The 18,372-nt window shown below is 46.6% G+C and overlaps 2 protein-coding genes and 1 long non-coding RNA gene across 10 annotated transcripts in view; 1 reads left to right on the top strand and 2 right to left on the bottom strand.

Annotated features, from left to right (window-relative positions):
- SHROOM3 (shroom family member 3) overlaps window positions 1–4,454 on the top strand; it is a 51,947-nt gene extending 47,493 nt beyond the window's left edge. For all 8 annotated transcript variants that reach the window (XM_074905291.1, XM_074905290.1, XM_074905285.1 and 5 more), the window contains 2 exons: window positions 2,552–2,824; window positions 3,468–4,454. In XM_074905291.1, coding sequence (XP_074761392.1) covers window positions 2,552–2,824; window positions 3,468–3,827 — 633 coding nt within the window. In that variant the 3' untranslated portion in view covers window positions 3,828–4,454. The remainder of the gene's footprint in view (window positions 1–2,551; window positions 2,825–3,467) is intronic.
- LOC141960221 (uncharacterized) lies at window positions 3,795–9,619 on the bottom strand. The gene is made up of 3 exons (XR_012633578.1): window positions 7,270–9,619; window positions 5,219–5,341; window positions 3,795–3,901 (listed from the first exon to the last, which is right to left on the bottom strand). It is a non-coding gene; the product is annotated as an uncharacterized LOC141960221 (long non-coding RNA).
- Window positions 9,620–13,784: 4,165 nt separating this feature from the next.
- LOC141959698 (16 kDa beta-galactoside-binding lectin) lies at window positions 13,785–16,893 on the bottom strand. The gene is made up of 4 exons (XM_074903930.1): window positions 16,764–16,893; window positions 15,234–15,313; window positions 14,926–15,097; window positions 13,785–14,467 (listed from the first exon to the last, which is right to left on the bottom strand). The coding sequence occupies exons 1-4, from the start codon at window positions 16,770–16,772 to the stop codon at window positions 14,315–14,317; spliced, it is 414 nt and encodes a 137-aa protein (XP_074760031.1). The 5' UTR covers window positions 16,773–16,893; the 3' UTR covers window positions 13,785–14,314.
- Between the last annotated feature and the right edge of the window lie 1,479 nt (window positions 16,894–18,372).

Here is an 18,372-nt window from a genome sequence, read left to right as displayed (position 1 = left end):
GTCCAGCATGGATTCTGCGTAGCATGTCTACACAGATAGATCATACATGTGCTGTGAAGCAAAAGCATTTGCCTAAGGCCTTTGTCTGCTGATTTTAATTATCTGTCCCAAGCCATGGGTTGTAGAGCACCCAGCTTGGAAGGTAATTGCAGCCCCTTCTGCATCTGTAGCATTCGATCTATTCTTGGGGTGCTGTTCACTTCAAACCCGTCTGCCTGCTTATACCAACGTGAATGGCAGGCAGTGATTAAACAAGGTGAGGATGCTGCTCCAAGGAGTTGGTGGACATGCTGCAAGCATCTGACAGGCTTGCAAGTAGAGGTAAGCCTGCCATGGAGGACAAGTCCCAGGCCTCAAAGGTTACATTTGCATGGAAAAACAGAAGTAGATGAGAGTGATTAGGCCCAGACAGCAAGATCTGCCTGGCATGTTTGTTCATGGTCTGTGTGAAAGAACATTTGCATAGGCATTATCTGAGAAGGCAGCTACTCTGAGAGGTCATTTGGATAACCAAGCTCATTTCCATTGTAAGTATGCAAAGGAGGTATATTGGTTGGCATTTGGGATTTCAGGAGAGTCACCGATTAATGAACACAAAGCAAGTATTTTGTTCGCAGTCCCCTGTCCAGCTCCCATGCCTTCACAACAAAGGTACGGCACTCCCAGCACTCCCATAGCCTCCTGCTATGGTTGGAGGGCAGGTCTGCACGTTGAGCAAAGCTACCAGAGCAGGGAGGAACAACTGGCAGTTCTGAGCAGCTTGGTTCTCCTGAAAACCTGTCGAGAATGCCAGGCTTTGTGTCCAGTCCTGCTATAGAGTTTTCTCCACTGGCCTTATAATGGAACTTGAAAACAGTTCCATTCTTTTGCTCCTCAGGATTTGATCCAGCAATCAACTGGTGAGGACCTCTGATCTTTCTTTTGAAGGTGACATTAGCATCATAGGCACAGGGAAGGGCAAGTGTTGGTTCTTGTCTCTGGGTGATACCTGTGCTACTGAGGGGAGAATCTAAGTAAAGGAGTTTTGGCTGTCCCTTATTCTGTCACTTTTGCTCTCCTCTCCCCCTGAACTACCCTGCTAACAAACAGCATAATTTAGCAGTTATTCCAGCATAAGCCTGGTAGCTTATGTTTGTTTCAAGAGAACATTACTCACATTTTATTCAGCCTTTGCATGTAGGTGGAAGCTGACAGTAGACTCTAATGCAGCCACAAAACCACACACTGCAGAGGATGCAGGCAGTGTACCATCTAGTGGCGTCTGGCTAAATGGTGCCGTTAGCTTCCTGGCTGCCAAACCAACCTTTTAAACCCCACTCTGACAGGCTGCCCTTGCATATAAGGGCCAATTCAGAGCAACCCCCAGCCTGACCTGGGTTTGAAGATCCTTTCTCCTTTGAAGTAGACTGTCTTCCTACTTGAAATGACTGTGAGTTTTGATGGAAAGATGACTTTGAGAGAATATTTTCAGGCAACTTTGTGATTTACTTCTATCCTGCAGTGTTTGTATGCAGAGTAGATTAACGTACATGTAATGGTCCCTCAGCAATGCACAAACCAAAGAGACTGAAAATACCCAGCCCTCATATGCAGAGCTTTTACTGCTCTCTGTGCTCTCAGCCCTAAGTAAACAGAAGCAAGAATCGCAAGCCCTAGGCCATAGACTTCTGCTTTTGCATATGTCTTTCCCCTAAATCCTAACAGAAATAAGGATCTCCATCACACGTGCAGCACTGCTGTTTCTGGAGTAAACTGAACCTGGGGGGGGGGGGCGGGGGGGGGCCTCCTTTTCTCCAGCAGTGAAACAATTGCTAGCATTTTCACAAAATGGGTATGTGCTCTGAATGTCTTTGCCCAGTCACTAAGTAAATTTAGAACATCTTCGGTGTAAATGCTTGCTTGATGCATTTACTGTGTGAGGCAGTAGCTGCACAGGCAGGAAGTTTTGGTCACGGTTGAATTTGAGGCTTGTACCTCAACAATGAGGCAGCTGAGTAAGGAGTAATCAGTAGTTTCAGGGTACTATAGGAGCGGGAAATATGTAGCAATTCCTTCTTTCTTGTTAAGCCATATGTAATTAGTAAGTGTCAGCTCAGCCTCTTGTCATGCCATTAAATTCATTTTTCTGCCAGTTGTTTTGTACAGTTCTGGGTCATAAAAACTATAACAAGAAAAGGCTGAGGCAGGGAGTGGGGAATTTGCAGGAGATGTAGCTGTAGCTCTTCTCACTCAGAGACCTGAAAGAACCTACATCTTTCAGATGTAGGTAGCTGGGCATCAGAATATGGTACACCAAAGCAGATGTCTCTTTTATAAATGTTTGTTGATGGTAGAACAAATATATCTTCATGCAATCTGATTGGGTATTCATATTATCACCTAGATGTGGAATTTCAGAGTTTTCTCTGTTTCTTCCTTAATGTCTTGTCACCTGTTGTTGACTTGATCCCACTTCTCAGGAACTATAGCCATATCCTCGTGTTGTCATCATCCGTATGACCAGGGTGATCATGGTAATGACCGATGTGGCAATGTGTTTCTCTTCTTACAGGCTGAGCTCATCGGGAGCTTGACCCACAAACTGGAAATCCTGAAGGAAGCCAAGGAGGGCCTGCTAGCAGATATTAAGATGAATAATGCTCTTGGAGAGGAGGTGGAGCTGTTGATCAGCAAGCTATGCAAACCTAACGAGTTTGACAAGTACAAGATGTTCATTGGCGATTTGGATAAGGTGGTGAACCTCTTGCTCTCCCTCTCGGGACGCCTGGCCCGCGTAGAGAACGTTCTGAATAGTCTGGGGGAAAATGCCAACAGCGAAGAGCGGGTATGTATCTGCACAGCCACAGGGTCTTGGCCTTTTTTAGGGTGCAGGACAGCAGCAGTCACAAGAACGTGCTTGTGTAAGCTAGGACCTCCATGGGCTCGCAGGAAGGCAGGTATCTTAATGCATATGTATAAGCAGTAGTGAACACAGTTCTGTCTCTGGGAATCTTGGTCCCGGTTTATATAAACGTCTGAGATCCTGCAGCTTTGTCTCAAAATGGAATGGCTGTGTTCGGGACAGCACGTCTGCAACCCATGGCTGGAGGAAAGGCTCTATTGTGGTGAGAGTCGTGGAATGACCCCACTGCCTTTTGCCTCAGTTGAAGATGTGTCTTAACATTCTTTGGGTAGTTGTGAGAGACAAAGCCAAGTTTTCTTGGTAGTTGTTGCTCTCAAGTAAGTTTTACTGACTTTCCTGGAGTGCTTTCTGCCCCACATTGACTAGAACATTCAGAGTCTGATTCTGTGGGATTCACATTCAGTCTGTAGTGAGGAATTCATCCTCCTCCCCCAGGCTTTTGACTGTGTGTCTGGGAGCTTAGCAGCCATCCCGCCTCCATCAAAGGTGGTGTTGGGAGGAAGGAAAAGGGGGATGAGTGAGTTTGGTGCTGCTGATACTGAAGCGCTCTCTCTGGTGTGTGCAGAGTTCACTGAACGAGAAGAGGAAACTGCTGGCTGGCCAGCACGAAGATGCCCGGGAACTGAAGGAAAACCTTGACCGTCGAGAACGGGTGGTCTTGGAGATCCTGGGCAACTACCTCTCTGAGGAACAGCTCCAGGATTACCAGCACTTTGTAAAGATGAAGTCCGCACTCCTCATAGAGCAACGAGAGCTAGATGATAAAATCAAACTGGGCCAGGAACAGCTCAAGTGCCTGATGGAAAGCCTCCCCACAGACTTCAAGCCTAGGGATGCAACAGCAGCAGCTGCCCTAGCTGCAGCACTTGCTACCTCCACCGGGGTCGGTGGTAAAACACCTCCAGCAGCCTCTTCCTCACTCTAACCTTTCCCAGGTGGACCCTGGATGCAGTCCTCCTCCTCGAGTTTATTTAATCCAAGTACTTGGCAGATGGTTCTCTACAAAGATAATGAACGGAGACAGGTTTGAAACAAGATTTTAATGAAGGAAAAAAATAGCAATAATAAAGGTTTTATTTTCCTTTCCTTTCACCTCTGCTTCCTGGGGACTTAAATCAATGTGGAGGGAAATCTTCTCCTGACAGAGATGAGGAAGAGTCTCACGAGAATTAAACACATTACCTTTAATAAAAAACATGACCTCTTCTCTTACCTCCCTTTCCTGCCTACCTGGCACCTCATTAAATAATGAAGGATCTAAAAGAATGAAGCCTTAAAAATAAAACCAACCCATTCTACTGAACATTATTGATATTTATATTTTTTAAAGAACAAGACAGAATGTGTAAGTTTTTGTACATACTCTAATCAGTTACTTGATTCTACTTTGTTCTGTGTAGAAAAGACATTTAATTTTGTATTTTGTGAAAACCTTAACAAAAAGAGGGAACCCCAAAGATAGTCATGCATTACCTTGGAACATCTCTTCATGGTCTTGTTGCTGTTGTTGTTGTTTTTTAATATAATAAAGGGCTACCAGAAGAAGCTTCAACCTTTTTCAACACATGGTAAATATACCATTAAGTGGCCTTACAAAGGAGATTTTGAACAGGAAAATACAATCTTTCCTCTTCTGGATCTTGTGATCCTCTGATTGTGGAGTTTAAACACACTCTTATGAGAACCTGCATCTCAAGTCAGCACGAAGTAATGAACTCAGGTCTGGACTCAGGGCAGGAGCACTGGGGGGAAGTCTGTTTTGAATAATCTCACTTGTGATCTGTGTTACTGTTGCAGGCTGAATGCTTTTCTGTGAGATGTGAGAGGGATCTCTAGTGAAATAATTTACGTGCTTGTTTCTGTGAAGGGATGATGTACACTAGGACTTCTTTCATATAGCAATACATCTGTTGTCTGAACCCACTTCATCAGAAATTATTTTACAGGCTAGAAGAGGCATTAACTTGAAATCTGGATATCTTTTCCTGCCCTCTGAAAACATGCACATGTAATGATAATGTTGTGCACCCTGGGTAGATAGACAAGAGCCTACTGTAAAGACTCTTGGATTATTTCCTAGTCAGGGCAACCTGGAGTAACTACATTTGCCGCACTCAACTTCACCATGTCAATTTACCAAGTGCTGGAGGATTGCTACCAGTTCGCAGTCAGCAAAGCAGATTGTGGCAGACTCCCTTTTTCTGTATGGAATGTGCTTTCCTCTCTAACGTCACTGTTTAACGAAACGGCTAGAAGCTGCATGAACAGATTACCACCGTGGCTGATGAGCCAGATTCAGGTTGCCTCTCTTCTCACCTAAAGCAGTGCTTGAAGCTTCTTTCTCCAGGGTGTTGTTCATTCCATCCTATCTCGCCACCAGGACCAGAGCAGAGATTTTGGTCGTGCAGTTTTTAAGTCCATTTGTTTTGAATTTCAACTCTAGCATGTGACAGAAAATGACAACATTCATTGCTCTCAGCACTGGTTTTGAAGCCCCTTGGTTTTTTAACAGCTCACATCATAGCTCTTCTAGCTACAAGCAGCTTGGCAGACTAAAGAAAATGCAAGGCCTTTCTGTCATATCAAGCATCAATTCTCCAGTGTCCAAAAGAATATCTACCTGATTTTGTAATGCTTTTAGAAGCAGCAAGCCAATTACCTGTGATGACAGCAAACATATCCTTTTCATTATTTCTGAACTTGAACACTGTTCAGGCTCATACAACATTTCATGAGAACTCCAAGCAGGGAAACTGATTTTTATGCCTTAATAGCCAAATGAAAAACAAAATTGGAGAAAAGGTATTTTAGGGTCACTCAAGAATAATTATTTGTTTGAGTGAAGTTTCAGGAAAACAGTGGAGGAAGCTGTTTAAAGCCAACCAAAACATTAATTTGTCCTAAAGAAAAATCCTACACAGTACTTCAGTTTATTATATTTAAAAGTTGTTTTAATTTAGATTTTATTTTTGCAGCCACCCGTCCATCCTACAGTTACCAAAACAAACCAGAAAGACCTGGCAAATCTGTCAGACCTTTGTGAACAGCCTGAGACCAGCCAGCATTGCATTTTCCGTTTAGTAAGTTCTTTCCTGAAAAAGAAAGCCCTGCAGTCTACCCTCGGGTCAGGAAGAGTCTCAGGTCCAAACAGGGTCTGCCTGTTTGCTCCAGGAACCAGTACTGACTGAGGGGGAGCACCTCCTGCTGTCGCCTTCACCCTCACGGGATGCATGACTGACAGCAGTCGTCACTGCATGCTGGTGTAACACTGCAAGTGAAGTGTTTCCAAGTGGCAGGCAGTCGGCCAGCTTTGTGGTGATGGCATATAAGGCTTTACTAAATAGTGTATAAAAGAGTTTCTTTTGTCAGGTTTCCAGCTAAAAATTTTGAGGTTAAGGGTTCATAGTGGTTTATAGGAAATTCAGATGTTTGGTCCAGCAAGTTTGGGCGTTGATGATGAAAGTCCTACATGTGCTCCCACTGTACACACAAACATCAGCTAATGAAGCAAGTGATAAAGTGATAGCTATTTACATTTTTATAACAGCTTAGACCTTCAGGTGAAAAATGAGTTAAAGCCCGTATTTCTGTTATAAGTGCTGGTAAGTTTATCATTAGGTAAAGTGTCTGCACAAGGTTTTTCAAAAATGGGTCTAACTGCAGGGTTTGCTGAGTCTGGTAGAAGTACATCTTGACATGTATTTAAAGGAAATTTAACATTGGCCAAGCCAGTAGATTTACTTCTCAGCACCTCTGGCAAAAAGGGGAACTTATTCATCGCTCCTTATCCCACCTTGCTTTTCTCTTGTGTTTTAAAACTAGACTATAATGGAAACTCGTTTCACAGTGATGACATGATTTCATGAGACAGGAATACCATGGACAGATTTTTACACTTATTGCCTAGTCCTTGTAAATTTATTGAAACAAACCTGATTTTTGGGCCTTGCTACATGAGATTTTTAGATCTGAACCTGTAGTTATGTAGCTGCAGTGAAGAAAGCCAGTAAGCTAAAGTGACCCTGGTTTGCATTGCTACCCCATTCCCAAAATGCAGTGTTTGTGCATCCCAGAGCTGGGCTATTTCCCCTTGCAACTGCAGCAGGGGCTAAACATTACAACGTGTTGAAACCAAATGATTCAAAACACATCTTGCAACAAACAGTGGTTCTCAACAGGTGGGCATTTTTGATAAAAATTAGCCTTATTCTTAAAATTGAAACATCTATTTGGGATATTGAAATGGAACACTGGCTCCCACCCTGCTGCGGGGACAGCCGCACTGGCTGAGTTTGTCAGCCAGCCTGTGTGGCCTCTCTCTGTAGGTGACAGTGGATGAGACTCTTCTCCAAGCTGGTTCAGAGTACCTGAGTCAAGCGCCTTCTCCAAAGCGGTCTCCGGAGAACTCTGTTGATGGTTGAAAGATCCTGCAGCCTGGCCCATTCAGCTGGCTACAGTCAATGCCTAGCACAGGGTGAAGCACACGGTCTCTCTTCACTAGTTTGAGGATAAATCCTAGTAAGGACAAAGCAGTTACACTCTTGACATACATTGCCAGTTCAAAGTAAAAGCTAGTTTTACAAAAGCAACAGGGTGCCTCATTGCCTGTTACGTGACATTGTGTTTGCACATTACAGTTAGAAATGTAGCATTTTTCATGAGTCAGCATTCCTTAAATTATGATCTTGAATTTCCAGCCAGTTTCTGAGGGACCTCCCAGGAAAAAGGCAGATACGAATCATCATTCAACAGCTGCCTCCTCAGCTGTAGCCATGACACTAGAGAGCTGGGGTGCACTCTTCCTGGGCTTTGAAAGTAATCAAACTGCATTGCTGTCTTAGCACCCACATCCAGCATGGGGGAAGAGAAAAAGGTGGAGGCATGCACTTGCACTGTGATGCTGTCTATTGTGCAGGTATTGAAGCAGGTCTTTTAAATCTAGCTCTCAGCAACATGCTGTGCCTACAGTCTGCTCCGCCATGCCATGCCACGTGATGCAAGTGCTGTGAAAAATCTAGTCATCCAACTTCCTTACCATTTGCTTTTTTTTATCAGAGCCCTTGAGGGATTAATGATCACAAGGAATTCACATCAGATGCTTTCCTCAAGACTAAATCTACTAAAGTATGTTTACATGCTAGGGTCTGTTGGTTGTAAGTTTATACACAAGATCTTTCATGAAGGTTAGCTATAAAATTGGTCAAATGCAGAGCACCAAAACAGTTTATGTGTCAGGCCTGATCCATCATCTCTGCAACTCAGCTGCTGTCATGATTGTTTAGATGGTAATTAAGAGAAGGCAAACCGAACGGGATAGCATTTCATACTCACTCCACACATATTAACAGGAGCAGTGACTTGTCATTTGCAAAATGGGAAACAGAACGAACTTTTCACAGCAGAGCCCATGCTTTGAATCAGTATGAGCAAACTAGGGGCCTATCTAGAGACCCAATCTTCAGGTTTCTCTGTGCCTTATTCAGCCATCCACCAAGCCAGTGTTTACATCTGGGCTTGAGTCATATAAGAGTTGGTTCTGCCTTTATATCCTTTCCAGAGAGGATGTATGCTGACCATGGCATAGTGTTATGATTTGGCTGTGTTCCTACAGGATTGTTGCTTGTGCCTCTGCACATAAACTAAGTGTCATACACCTCTTATGTATTACAGGGTTTTTCTACCAATGTGTTACTAACAAGCATAATTTGTGTTGTGCAACAGAATGTTTTTATGTGGCCAGAGTGGTCTCAGTCTAGGACATGATCCTTTCCTGCCTTGTTTAGACAGACTCTGCTGTCCCTCTTCGATACAAACTGCAGAAATAGGCTGAATTCAGGGTGTCAAGTAGTCCAGAGGGTGGTTACCAGACACTTATAGGCATGCAGTTTATGCTGTTGCTTATGTGTCTACAGTAACACAGCCTCTCCAGCTGTAGCTCTGGTTTTTGTGCAGCTTTCTGCACTTCAGTGTTAAAAAGTCCTTGCAACAAATCTGTTTTGGTTTTGTGCAAGATGACAGGGAGCTGGAGCCAACCAGGCTCAGCACCATCAGCTGGGTTTGTGGCGGGTGTCAGTGCAGCTCTGCCTGGATTGAAATTAGCAAAAAGAGCTCTTTCTGCTACACCATGAAGAAAACCTGGTGCATGTGAGCCAGACAGCTTTTTCCTTTGTGATTTCCAGTTTGAAACCAGGTCCTTCTGCTAGGGTTGCTCTGTAAGCAGATCGCCTTCAAATGAAAAAAGAAAGGCAGAAATACTTCTTTCATTCATGCTCATTTTAGCACTAAAAGAATTTTTAGGACTGAAATGCAAAGGAAAAAAAAAATCCACATAATTCTGCTGGGAAGAATAAGAGGTGGTGACAGCACGACCAAATACTGACGAAATGGCTTACTAGTGACCTGCTTTTGCACAGCTTGTTGTGCACAGGTGTTTTGCTAAGCTAAAATAAGATTGTGATAAAAAAAAAGTATCCAGGCAAGCTTAGAAAGGATGGCATCTGAAAATGAGAAGCTATTGCAGGAGGTTTTGGAGGAGAAGTGGCTTTCTACAGACCTTTCTCTTGGCTCTCCAAGCTGGTTTTGTGGTGGGTGCCATTTTACCCCACAAAGGAGACAGTCGCCCACCCCCCAAAAAAAAGTGCCTCGCTATCTGTCCCTGCCACACACTGCTGAGGGAAGCACTGTGCAGCAGGGGGGGTATGGGGACACTCCCCCAGAGCCCATACCTCACTAAAATCTCTAAAAATTATAGCAGGGCTTGCTGCCCACTCCCCAGATGTGTTTTTACAGCTCACACCTGTGTGATAATCAGGGCTAACGAGGGACAGCAGAGCTCAGAGGCAGCCAGCCAGGGGCCCACACACAAGGCACTGCAGGAGGATGCAAATCTCAGCCTGAAAACTGCTGAGAAAAAGTGAGTACATAAATATTTTTATACATTTTTTCCCCTCATGTGAGAAGGCTTTGCAGCCTGTATCAGGCTGCTTGCATCCGCTGTGGAGGGTCAAGGAGGAAAAATGTCCCACTTTGTTGGAAAGCGGGCATGTTTGGGGTTTGGCTTCCACAGAGGTGTCTTCAGAGAGACAGCCCCCACACGTGGGGATGTGACAGTGCACATCCAGGGGATCTTGGCTTGACATGCAGGCCCAGTGGTGTCCCCCAGTGGCATGGCTTGGCTCCTGTCCACAGACAGCTCACCATGGCCTGTACCTGTCTGACCCCAAGGGCCTGCTATCCCACACCAAGCTTGTGTTCATGCCTCCATCACACTACAGGTAAGGCAATTGTGTAGTTAAGGTTTCCCTTGCTCTGCTCCAGAACAGGGGGCAGTTATCAGGTAATGTAGCTTAAAGTTTGAGGCTGACTTTCTTAAGTACATGACAGAAGTTCCCTTTGGTTTGTAAATGTTGAAACTGAGGCCCATGGAACAGGAGATGTGGAGATGAAGGAAGAACATGACTGTTCACACACTAAGTGCCCTTGCAAAGCTGGCTGGTGCACTCTTCATTTCATGCAACAGATGTCAGTTAATTTCTTTATTGATTGAAAGAAATTGTCTTGTACCATTTTACTTGTAAAGTCCAGCGGCAAGTGACCCAGCTGGCTTCCCATGCCCCACCACAACCTGGATTGCCCATCAGCTTTCCTCACACCCTCCTTCTGCACTCTGTACATACACCATGCACAGTTTCTGGGTGCAGTGTCCTGCAACTGTCTTTTGAGACTGTGCTGAACAGTGTTACATCCATGCTCATGTGACTACAGAGTCACTTTGATGGCCTATTTCTGTCAAGTGAAGTTAATGTGAACTGCTCAGGGATAACTTATTTTTTGAGAATACAAAGCTGCTGTTCTGTCTTAGCCACCACCACTCTTTTAGGTCCTACCTGAGATTTTAATTTCTGTCACATCTACTGTTTCCAAACTAATCTCTTCTGCAACTGAGTATTCATTCTCCTCTTCCGAGACAGAAGGTAATAACATATCACTTGTGTTCACAGAATAATTTAGTTTGAAAAAGACCCTTAAAATCAAGTCCAACTATTAACATAACACTACTAAGTCCACTACCAAACTATGTCCTGAAGCACCACTTCTGCATGTCTTCTAAATACCTCCAGGGATGGTGACTCAACCACTTTCCCAGTCAGCCTGTTTCAGTGCTTGACAACCCCAAAGAATTTTTTCCTAATATCCAGCCTAAACCTCCATGTTCTAACACAAAGCTTCACAGCTGTTTTGCAGTGTTTTCAAGGTCTAATTCTCCCTCAGCATGATGCTGTAAGGAAATCAAGCCATGCAACTTTGATTCCTGGTGAATAGCCAGGGATAGAGGCTGAGCACAGATTAGCAAATGCGCAGGATACAGCACATGCATCCCTCTCAACAGGGATCAGTATTGTTTCCCCCTTCACCTCAGTATCACTGTTCAGGCAACCAAGCGGCACATTCTTCCTGTAGGCTTTTGGTTCCTGTCAGGATGTGTTGCTGGACTGCAAGACTGACTACACACTATGCAGAATTTAAGTTTAAAAAAAGAAAGCCCACACCCTTAGGCCATGCTGTGGTGCTTTCTGCTCCTCCCCTAAGGAAGCAGGGCTCAGGATCCTCCCAAAGATATTAACAAGCCAAGTTCACCGTGCTCTTCCAGGAGAGCATATTTGGCAGGGACAAGCCCTGCTTTTATTTTCAGTGACCCTCTGCCTGCAGCAGGGCAAAACGTTCTTACTTTCCAGATTGCTGTAGCAGAAGAGAAGTCTTGTCATGACTCTAGGAGCCAGCCAGGGCAGTCTATTTACTCTGCCTGTTTACCACTGTCACTTAAAGGAACAGGATAATTTATAGCTCTGGGACTGAGGAGAACAAAACTCAAGAGGCAGGAAGTGCTGGCAAAGGCATGCTTCCTTCCTACCCTTTCTCCTGTTTTGTGGTCTCCTGAGTGATAACTACCAGCGTTAGAAAGCAGGATAAGCCTAATTAATTCTTGTGGAAAGTACAAGAAGGGGGGTAGCCCCCATGAAGGCACTGTTTGTACCCTGAACATAGTGGTCAGGAACACTTGTGGCTAACCTACCTAGAAATCAGGACTGCCAGTTTAACAGGCTGAAATGAGATGAGCTTTACTCTCCTCAGTGCCAAGAGACACATATCTCATCTAATCAGAGCAGCCAGGAACAGAAGCAGCAAATGAACCAGCTGTAAGTTCCCCTGTGTCTCTGCAACATAAGGGCCTTGTAACATTAAGTGCTTGTACACTTCATCCTGGTAACATAACACAGGGATGAAAGGGGAAAGAAGACAAAAGCCAAACTATTTCCCCCAACCCCAAGTATAAATAGCCTTTAAAAAAAAAAAAAAAAATCAAGACTTATTTAACAAGGCAAAGCATTAGCAAGACTTGTCTCACCCTTTGCCTAGTAAGCACATCCTATCCTGTAAATTATGCAGTATATGCAGGACAGGAATTATAAGCACCATTACCTGTGCGCCTGTCCATGGCAAGTGAGATGGTCCTGCAGCACGGCCAGGCTCCTGCCATGCAGGGTGCACAGCACCTCTCCTACTCCCGCACAGGAGGAAAGTTACAGCAACCCCTTCCCCACCCTCCCAGCAGGTGCAGATTGGAAACTTTTGCTGAACTTCAACACGGCTCTGCAGAGCCCTTTGGTGTGTTCCCCAGACACACACACACCTCCCCAAAGGGATGGGTGCCTGAAAAGCATCCTGCTTATTTGCACACCAAGTCCCTTGCTACCATAGCTGAGTCAGCTCTGGAGAACAAGGAGGAAGAGCCCTGTGTATACCCAGTCACCGTGTCTGTGCCCACAGGGTGACTGGCAAGACACAGCTACAACTCACACCCTTCTGGCAGAGCAGCAAGAAGGCCTCCAGCAGAGAGATTAGGACATCGGTAAAGCCAGAAGGTCCACCCTCCAAAGCAAATCCTCTCATCGCTCATGGGGATGCCCAGCTCTGAGGCAGCTGCTGCAGTACAGATCTGGACGGCGTTACTGCCATGCAGCAATTGCGCTGACAAGGTGTCAACAGGCTTGCAGCCTGTCAGCCTCTCCATAAAAAGCCTTCAAATGGCTGAAATAACTCTTCAGGGTGGTATTGGCCCTGCCAAAGCAGCTGGCCCAACCACTCAGCTGTTCAAAGGAGCAGCAAATGCAGCCCTGGTCTAGAACAGCCCTGCTGAAAAAGATTAGCCAACAGGAGTCGAATTCCACCATTTAAGCAGCATTTGGCTAAGGAAGACCTCACCAGCCCAGTCAGTTACCAGCTCAGCCACACTGGGGTAGCACTGTTGTAGCTTCAGCAGACACAGAGCCAGCCCCCACACCTGGGCAGCCTGCCCAGGCACCCAACTCTCCACAGCAGGCAGGACTTCTTTACCTGTTATCAGGTCCTCAAATGCTGCAGTAGTCCCCACTGCAGTCTTGCATAGGCATGGCTAGCAGGCAGCTGGGGAATAGCAGTAGCAGACACACTCCAAGGCTTTGCACAAGCAGAGCAAAGAAGTTCTAAGTAGAAGAGATTGTTTACTAAGCTTCTTTCCTTTTTGTCTGCCTCACTGCAACTAGTTGTGCTTGGTGCAGTCAGGGTTTAATACCTCTAGTAACCAAGTTCAGTACAGCCCTCAGGCTGCATCTGGAGCTTAGCAGACAAGCATTACAGATGCTGACCCAGAGGCTGCTACATGGTTTGTCACCTATACATGACATGTTGCTAAGCCACTGACTTCATGGTACCCCATGATACTGGGTCTGTGACGGTGTTGAGACCTCAGTTCATGAAGCAGCTCAGAGAGCCTGGATCCTCTCATGACCTCACTCCTAAGCATTCTGTCTGGCTTTCCCTTCCAGGCCATATCTTTTCCCCTGGCAAATGCAGTTAGCCTGTCTTGCTTGCTCTTCTCAACTACACTTGAGCCAGCCTGCAATGCACCCAACTGAGCATGTTCTTGGAAAGCAAAGCTATTTGCAAGAGCACAAGCCATGCCCTGTGTTCCCTGTCAGCAACCCCCATCTCCAGCAAGGAGATGGGAACAGCACTTCCTGGTCAGAGATGGCACAATGCATGCCCAATGTACCTGTTTGAGCTGCCCTGGCTGGGACTAGTCCCAAGAGTTTAGAAACAGCCAGGGATCCCTCAGTGCAGCAAACAGGGTCAAGGGAGCAACTGCTGCTAAGGAGCTTTATTCACAGTAAATCATGCTTTGCCTAGTTTGTGATCTAACTGCAAGGCTGCAGTGTAAGTAGGCGCATAAATGGACACATACCCCTTCCCACCACACACCCCTGTAGTGCACACGGGAGCAAGCAGATTAGAGCAGAAAACAGCAGAGGAAGCAGCCATTGCAAGTTTGGGTTTATTTTACTATGCAGGGGGCAGAAAACAAAAGAAACCAAGCTATAGCTGTTCACTGAACTTAATGGCTTTGACTTTAAAGTCACCCTCCACAGCCAGGTATTGAATCTTCTCCATGCCCAGACGATTCGGGAACTGGAACTCCAACTCAGGCAGCTTCACTGTTGCCTCTGTTTCATTGAAGGAGATGCAAATCTGTAGAGAGCCACAAGAAGGAAGGCTAACACATCACAGCTCGCAAGCCTCACTCCCCACTACCTCGAGTCTGGGTGCAGGACAGATGAGGTGACTGCTAGCATCAAGGCCGTTGCTCACTAGCTCAGCCTCCTCCCTGCCCAGGAGAGGCATGGAGGAGAGGAAGCTTGTTTGCTCTGCCCCAAGGTCAGCTCTGAGCTTCTGCAATGAAGGGGTGAGACAGACCCAGTCCGTATCTCACACCAGGGTTTTAACTGCTCTTATTTGTGTGGCTCGCAAAGGAAGGCCAGAGTGGAGCACCTAACCCATGTGAGCGTTGACTTGAGCACAGCAGGTCTAGGTTGGGTTAGCTGTGAGACTCTTCCCCTCTTACTTATTCCCCCTTCCATACCTGCTCCTTCTCCTCCACAGAGGTACAAGGCAGCATTAATAAGCTGTCCTCTGTGCCAGGGCCTCACCTCAATCTTGTCACCATGCTGGAAAGGGAAGTCAGCTATTCTGTCCTCCTCACCCCATGTGCCATCATCCTTCGAATTGCACACAATAGTGTTGACATCCCCATGGCAGTTGAAGCGGGGGTTGAAATGCAGCATGAGGGTGCTGCTGTCCTTCCCTACATTCACAGCAAACCTGGGGAAACAGAGAGGCAGTGCAAAGGAGGCTCCATAGTAGCAGCTCCAGCTACCCAGTGCTGGCAAGCTGAGCACAGCAGGTGCTCAGGCTTCCCCCAGTGCCACACCAATCCCTTTGCCATGTCCTCACTCACCCTTTGGCATCAGGCAGGATCTTCCCTTTGACTTTGATGCACTCACCAGGCTGGATGTCCAGCTGAGTAACAACCAGTCCCTGCAGGGCCAAACCACAGGAGTTAGTCTGTCCCAAGGCAAGCCTACCAGTGCTGTTTGGGCCAAGCTAGAGGAAGGGTTAAGTCAGGCCAGCTGCCAGTCTCAGCCCTCTGCCAGGAATTCTAGTTCACAGCCACCACCCCACTGGGGTATCCCATCCCACTAAGCAACATTAGCTGACAAGGAGGTGATTCAAGCCAGTGCAACACGAGTAGGGTACAGGCACTGGTTTACCAGCTGCTACAGAAAATATCTTTGCAAGCAACCTTGCACTTCAAGTCAGCAGTGGCCAGAACCATCAGGATAGTACTATAACTAGTTACAAAGCTTTTCCAACACTAGGTCTCCTCCCTTCCCTAGGTGGGACTCCAAGCAACAGGAGCCACCCAGAAAGTTTCTTGTCTTGACTTAAAGCAGCCTACGCACTGAGGGAGTGGTCACTGGAGCCCACTTCTGCCTTGCAGCTCAGTAAAGCAGAACAAACACCCCCTGGAAAGTTCACACTTCAGAGAAGAGGGCTTGATCCTTTCCTCAGAGCCAGGTTATTCACTTCCCCAGCCACATACCCTCAAGAGATCATTTAAAATCACCAGCCTCCCTCAGCTAAGATGATGCTGTTTGGTGAGGTCAGGCATAACTCCAATCATGCTTTGCTGCCTGTACTCCAGGCCCAAATGCAGTGACACTAAGCTCCATTTAACCATATGCCAGATGAGGCAGGGAGACTAATTTCAAATTAGTTATATTGTTTACTTGGGCTAGGTCTTGCCTGGCTTGTGCAGGCCCATGCCCAGCAGCCACAGGGTGCTGTAGAACCCAGCACTCCCCCAGGGCTGACACCCAGCCCCAGCAGTACTTATGCCCACTCCCTGCTCTGCCCACACACAGACCGCTAAGGTCAGATTTCTCCCAGTCACTAAACTACTTATCGTCACAGAACTAATGCTACCTTCTGGCTCTACTTCTAGTGCAGTGCTAGAGCACAGTCTGGAAAACAGCCTCAGAGTCCCGGGGGTCTTTCAAAGAAAAGAAAGTTAGGGTGGCAGAAGTAGGTTAGAGCACCCTGCCATCCTGCTTTCCTGTGCTGTCGCATTAAGAGTTAGATCAGTTCTATACCCAACAGGCATTTTTACAGAAGAAAAATACAAAGTTTAAGGAAGAAAAGGTTAAAAGGATACTAAAACTGTAGAGTTGCAAATGGTCCCAAAGCTTTACAATACTCAAGAATGTAAACATATTAGAACAGCTTCCCCACTTAGATTATGTGCTAGAAAAGGAGAAGAAAAAGGGCTGGTCAACCCTAACTCTTCCTCCCACAGCCATGTATCAGTCTAGCATCTCCTCCCAGCTAATCCTTTTCTCCTCCTACCTCTGGCCCGAAGCCCAAAACCCACAGGCAACCGAACGCTAGTCCTGCTTGGCACAGCGGCCCGACTGAAGGCGGCACTCACTTGCTCCATGCTGCAGAGCCCAGCCGCACCAGGCAGCGCACCCCGACCCCTCTCCGCGAACCGGCGTGACTCAGCGCTCAGCTCCCGCGGCTTAAATCACTTGGGCAGGACCATCACATGACGGAGGGGGGGCGAAGAAGGGGATCAATTGCAGCTGTTTGGGGCTGGAGCTTTCCCAGCCATTTAAAGTGGGCAGCGGGAGATCGCTATTGATATTGTTCTTTGCCGGCAGGATGTGTATGATTTTAAAAGTTAATGACTGCGTCTGCGTGATCCTAGAAATCCTTACTGTAAGCTCTTCTAGCTGCTACGCAGTGTATGTTGGCTCTTATCCCGGGAGCCCGAGTGTGGCTCTGTGCCTGCGGTGAGGTGCCTGCTTTTTGTTAAGCAATTCCTGACTAAAATCAGGGTTGGAGTCGTCGTGTTAGTGCTGCAAAGTGACTGCCTCTGAGAATATGTGTGTACGCATCCTCCCAGCCTAGCCTCATGCCTGCAAGGTGCCTGGACTGACGAGAGCCCCTGGGTCCAAAATCATCACTGCTTGCAGTTAAAGGAAACCCAAGGGTCTGTTATATTCTGTGCCAGTACTTTAAAAGTGCCTGAAAGTTAAAATTGGTTGTGTGATGAACTACTAGATGTGAGAATTCAGACTGCAGCTTTTGCAAAGTAGCATGATCTCGCTGGTTCCATTCCAGTTGCAAAAGACTCCAGTGGGAAAAGAGAGATGTTTTGTTAGCAGAGGAGAAGGCCTGGCAGGGCTGAGTGCAGCCGGCAACAAAGGAGGCTGCTTTCCCAGCTAGCCCCTCGCACCTGCTTTTCCCCTTTACTATGTGTCCCTTAAAAGCACACAGCGTGACAGCCCTGGGGGTCTTTGAGGAGCAGGGAGGTGAGAAGGGGAGAAGCTGCGGTGCTTTGAGGGTTTGTGTGACTGGATCAGCTGGGTGCTGCTTCTAGCTTTGGATTGGCTTGAGCAGGGTCTTCAGGCCTCGGTGCCTCAGTTTCCCTCATACACCAAGTGACATTAATGACATGCAGCTTCATGATCATACTTGTAAAACTTCAGTTAGAGCTACTATATGCTAAATGCAGTGTACTACATGTGGGTTAAGCCATGACTAGCCTGTGAGATACCTATCTGCAGATAACTTCAGGAAGGGCTGCACAGGGCAGCTTACAAAACAGTGCAGGAATTTATGGCGAGGTAGCAGGAGGAAACCTGATGCCCCAAAGGAGGCTGCTGGAAGTTCCTCAGAGCATGCGTCCTATAAAGGAACAGCATCCTGACTGCTGTAACCATCCTCTGCCCCTGATATCCCCCACACCCATTTCTGAACATTCACGTAGCATTTCAGCATCCCGTATGACTCTGGGTGAATCAAAGCTGAGCTGTGTTTGAACTAGAAAGTCACAAGCCTGAACTGAAGCCCTGTGACTGAGGTCTGTAAAAGAGGGCAAAATGCTGACTGAAAGTACTGTAGTGAAAATCCTGCACATGCTCTCACCTCCGACTAACTTCCTGACCATCCTACACACACAGAAGAGCCACACTGAAGTCGGGAGTCAGCTTCAGGAGCAGAGCTGGTGCAGGTAGCAAACGCCACCGAGAGCA

Source organism: Athene noctua, chromosome 4, assembly GCF_965140245.1.
Source record: "Athene noctua chromosome 4, bAthNoc1.hap1.1, whole genome shotgun sequence".
NCBI classification, from domain to species: Eukaryota; Metazoa; Chordata; class Aves; order Strigiformes; family Strigidae; genus Athene; species Athene noctua.
Note: the sequence above shows the minus strand (reverse complement) of the source record. Positions and strands in the feature narration are given on the sequence as shown.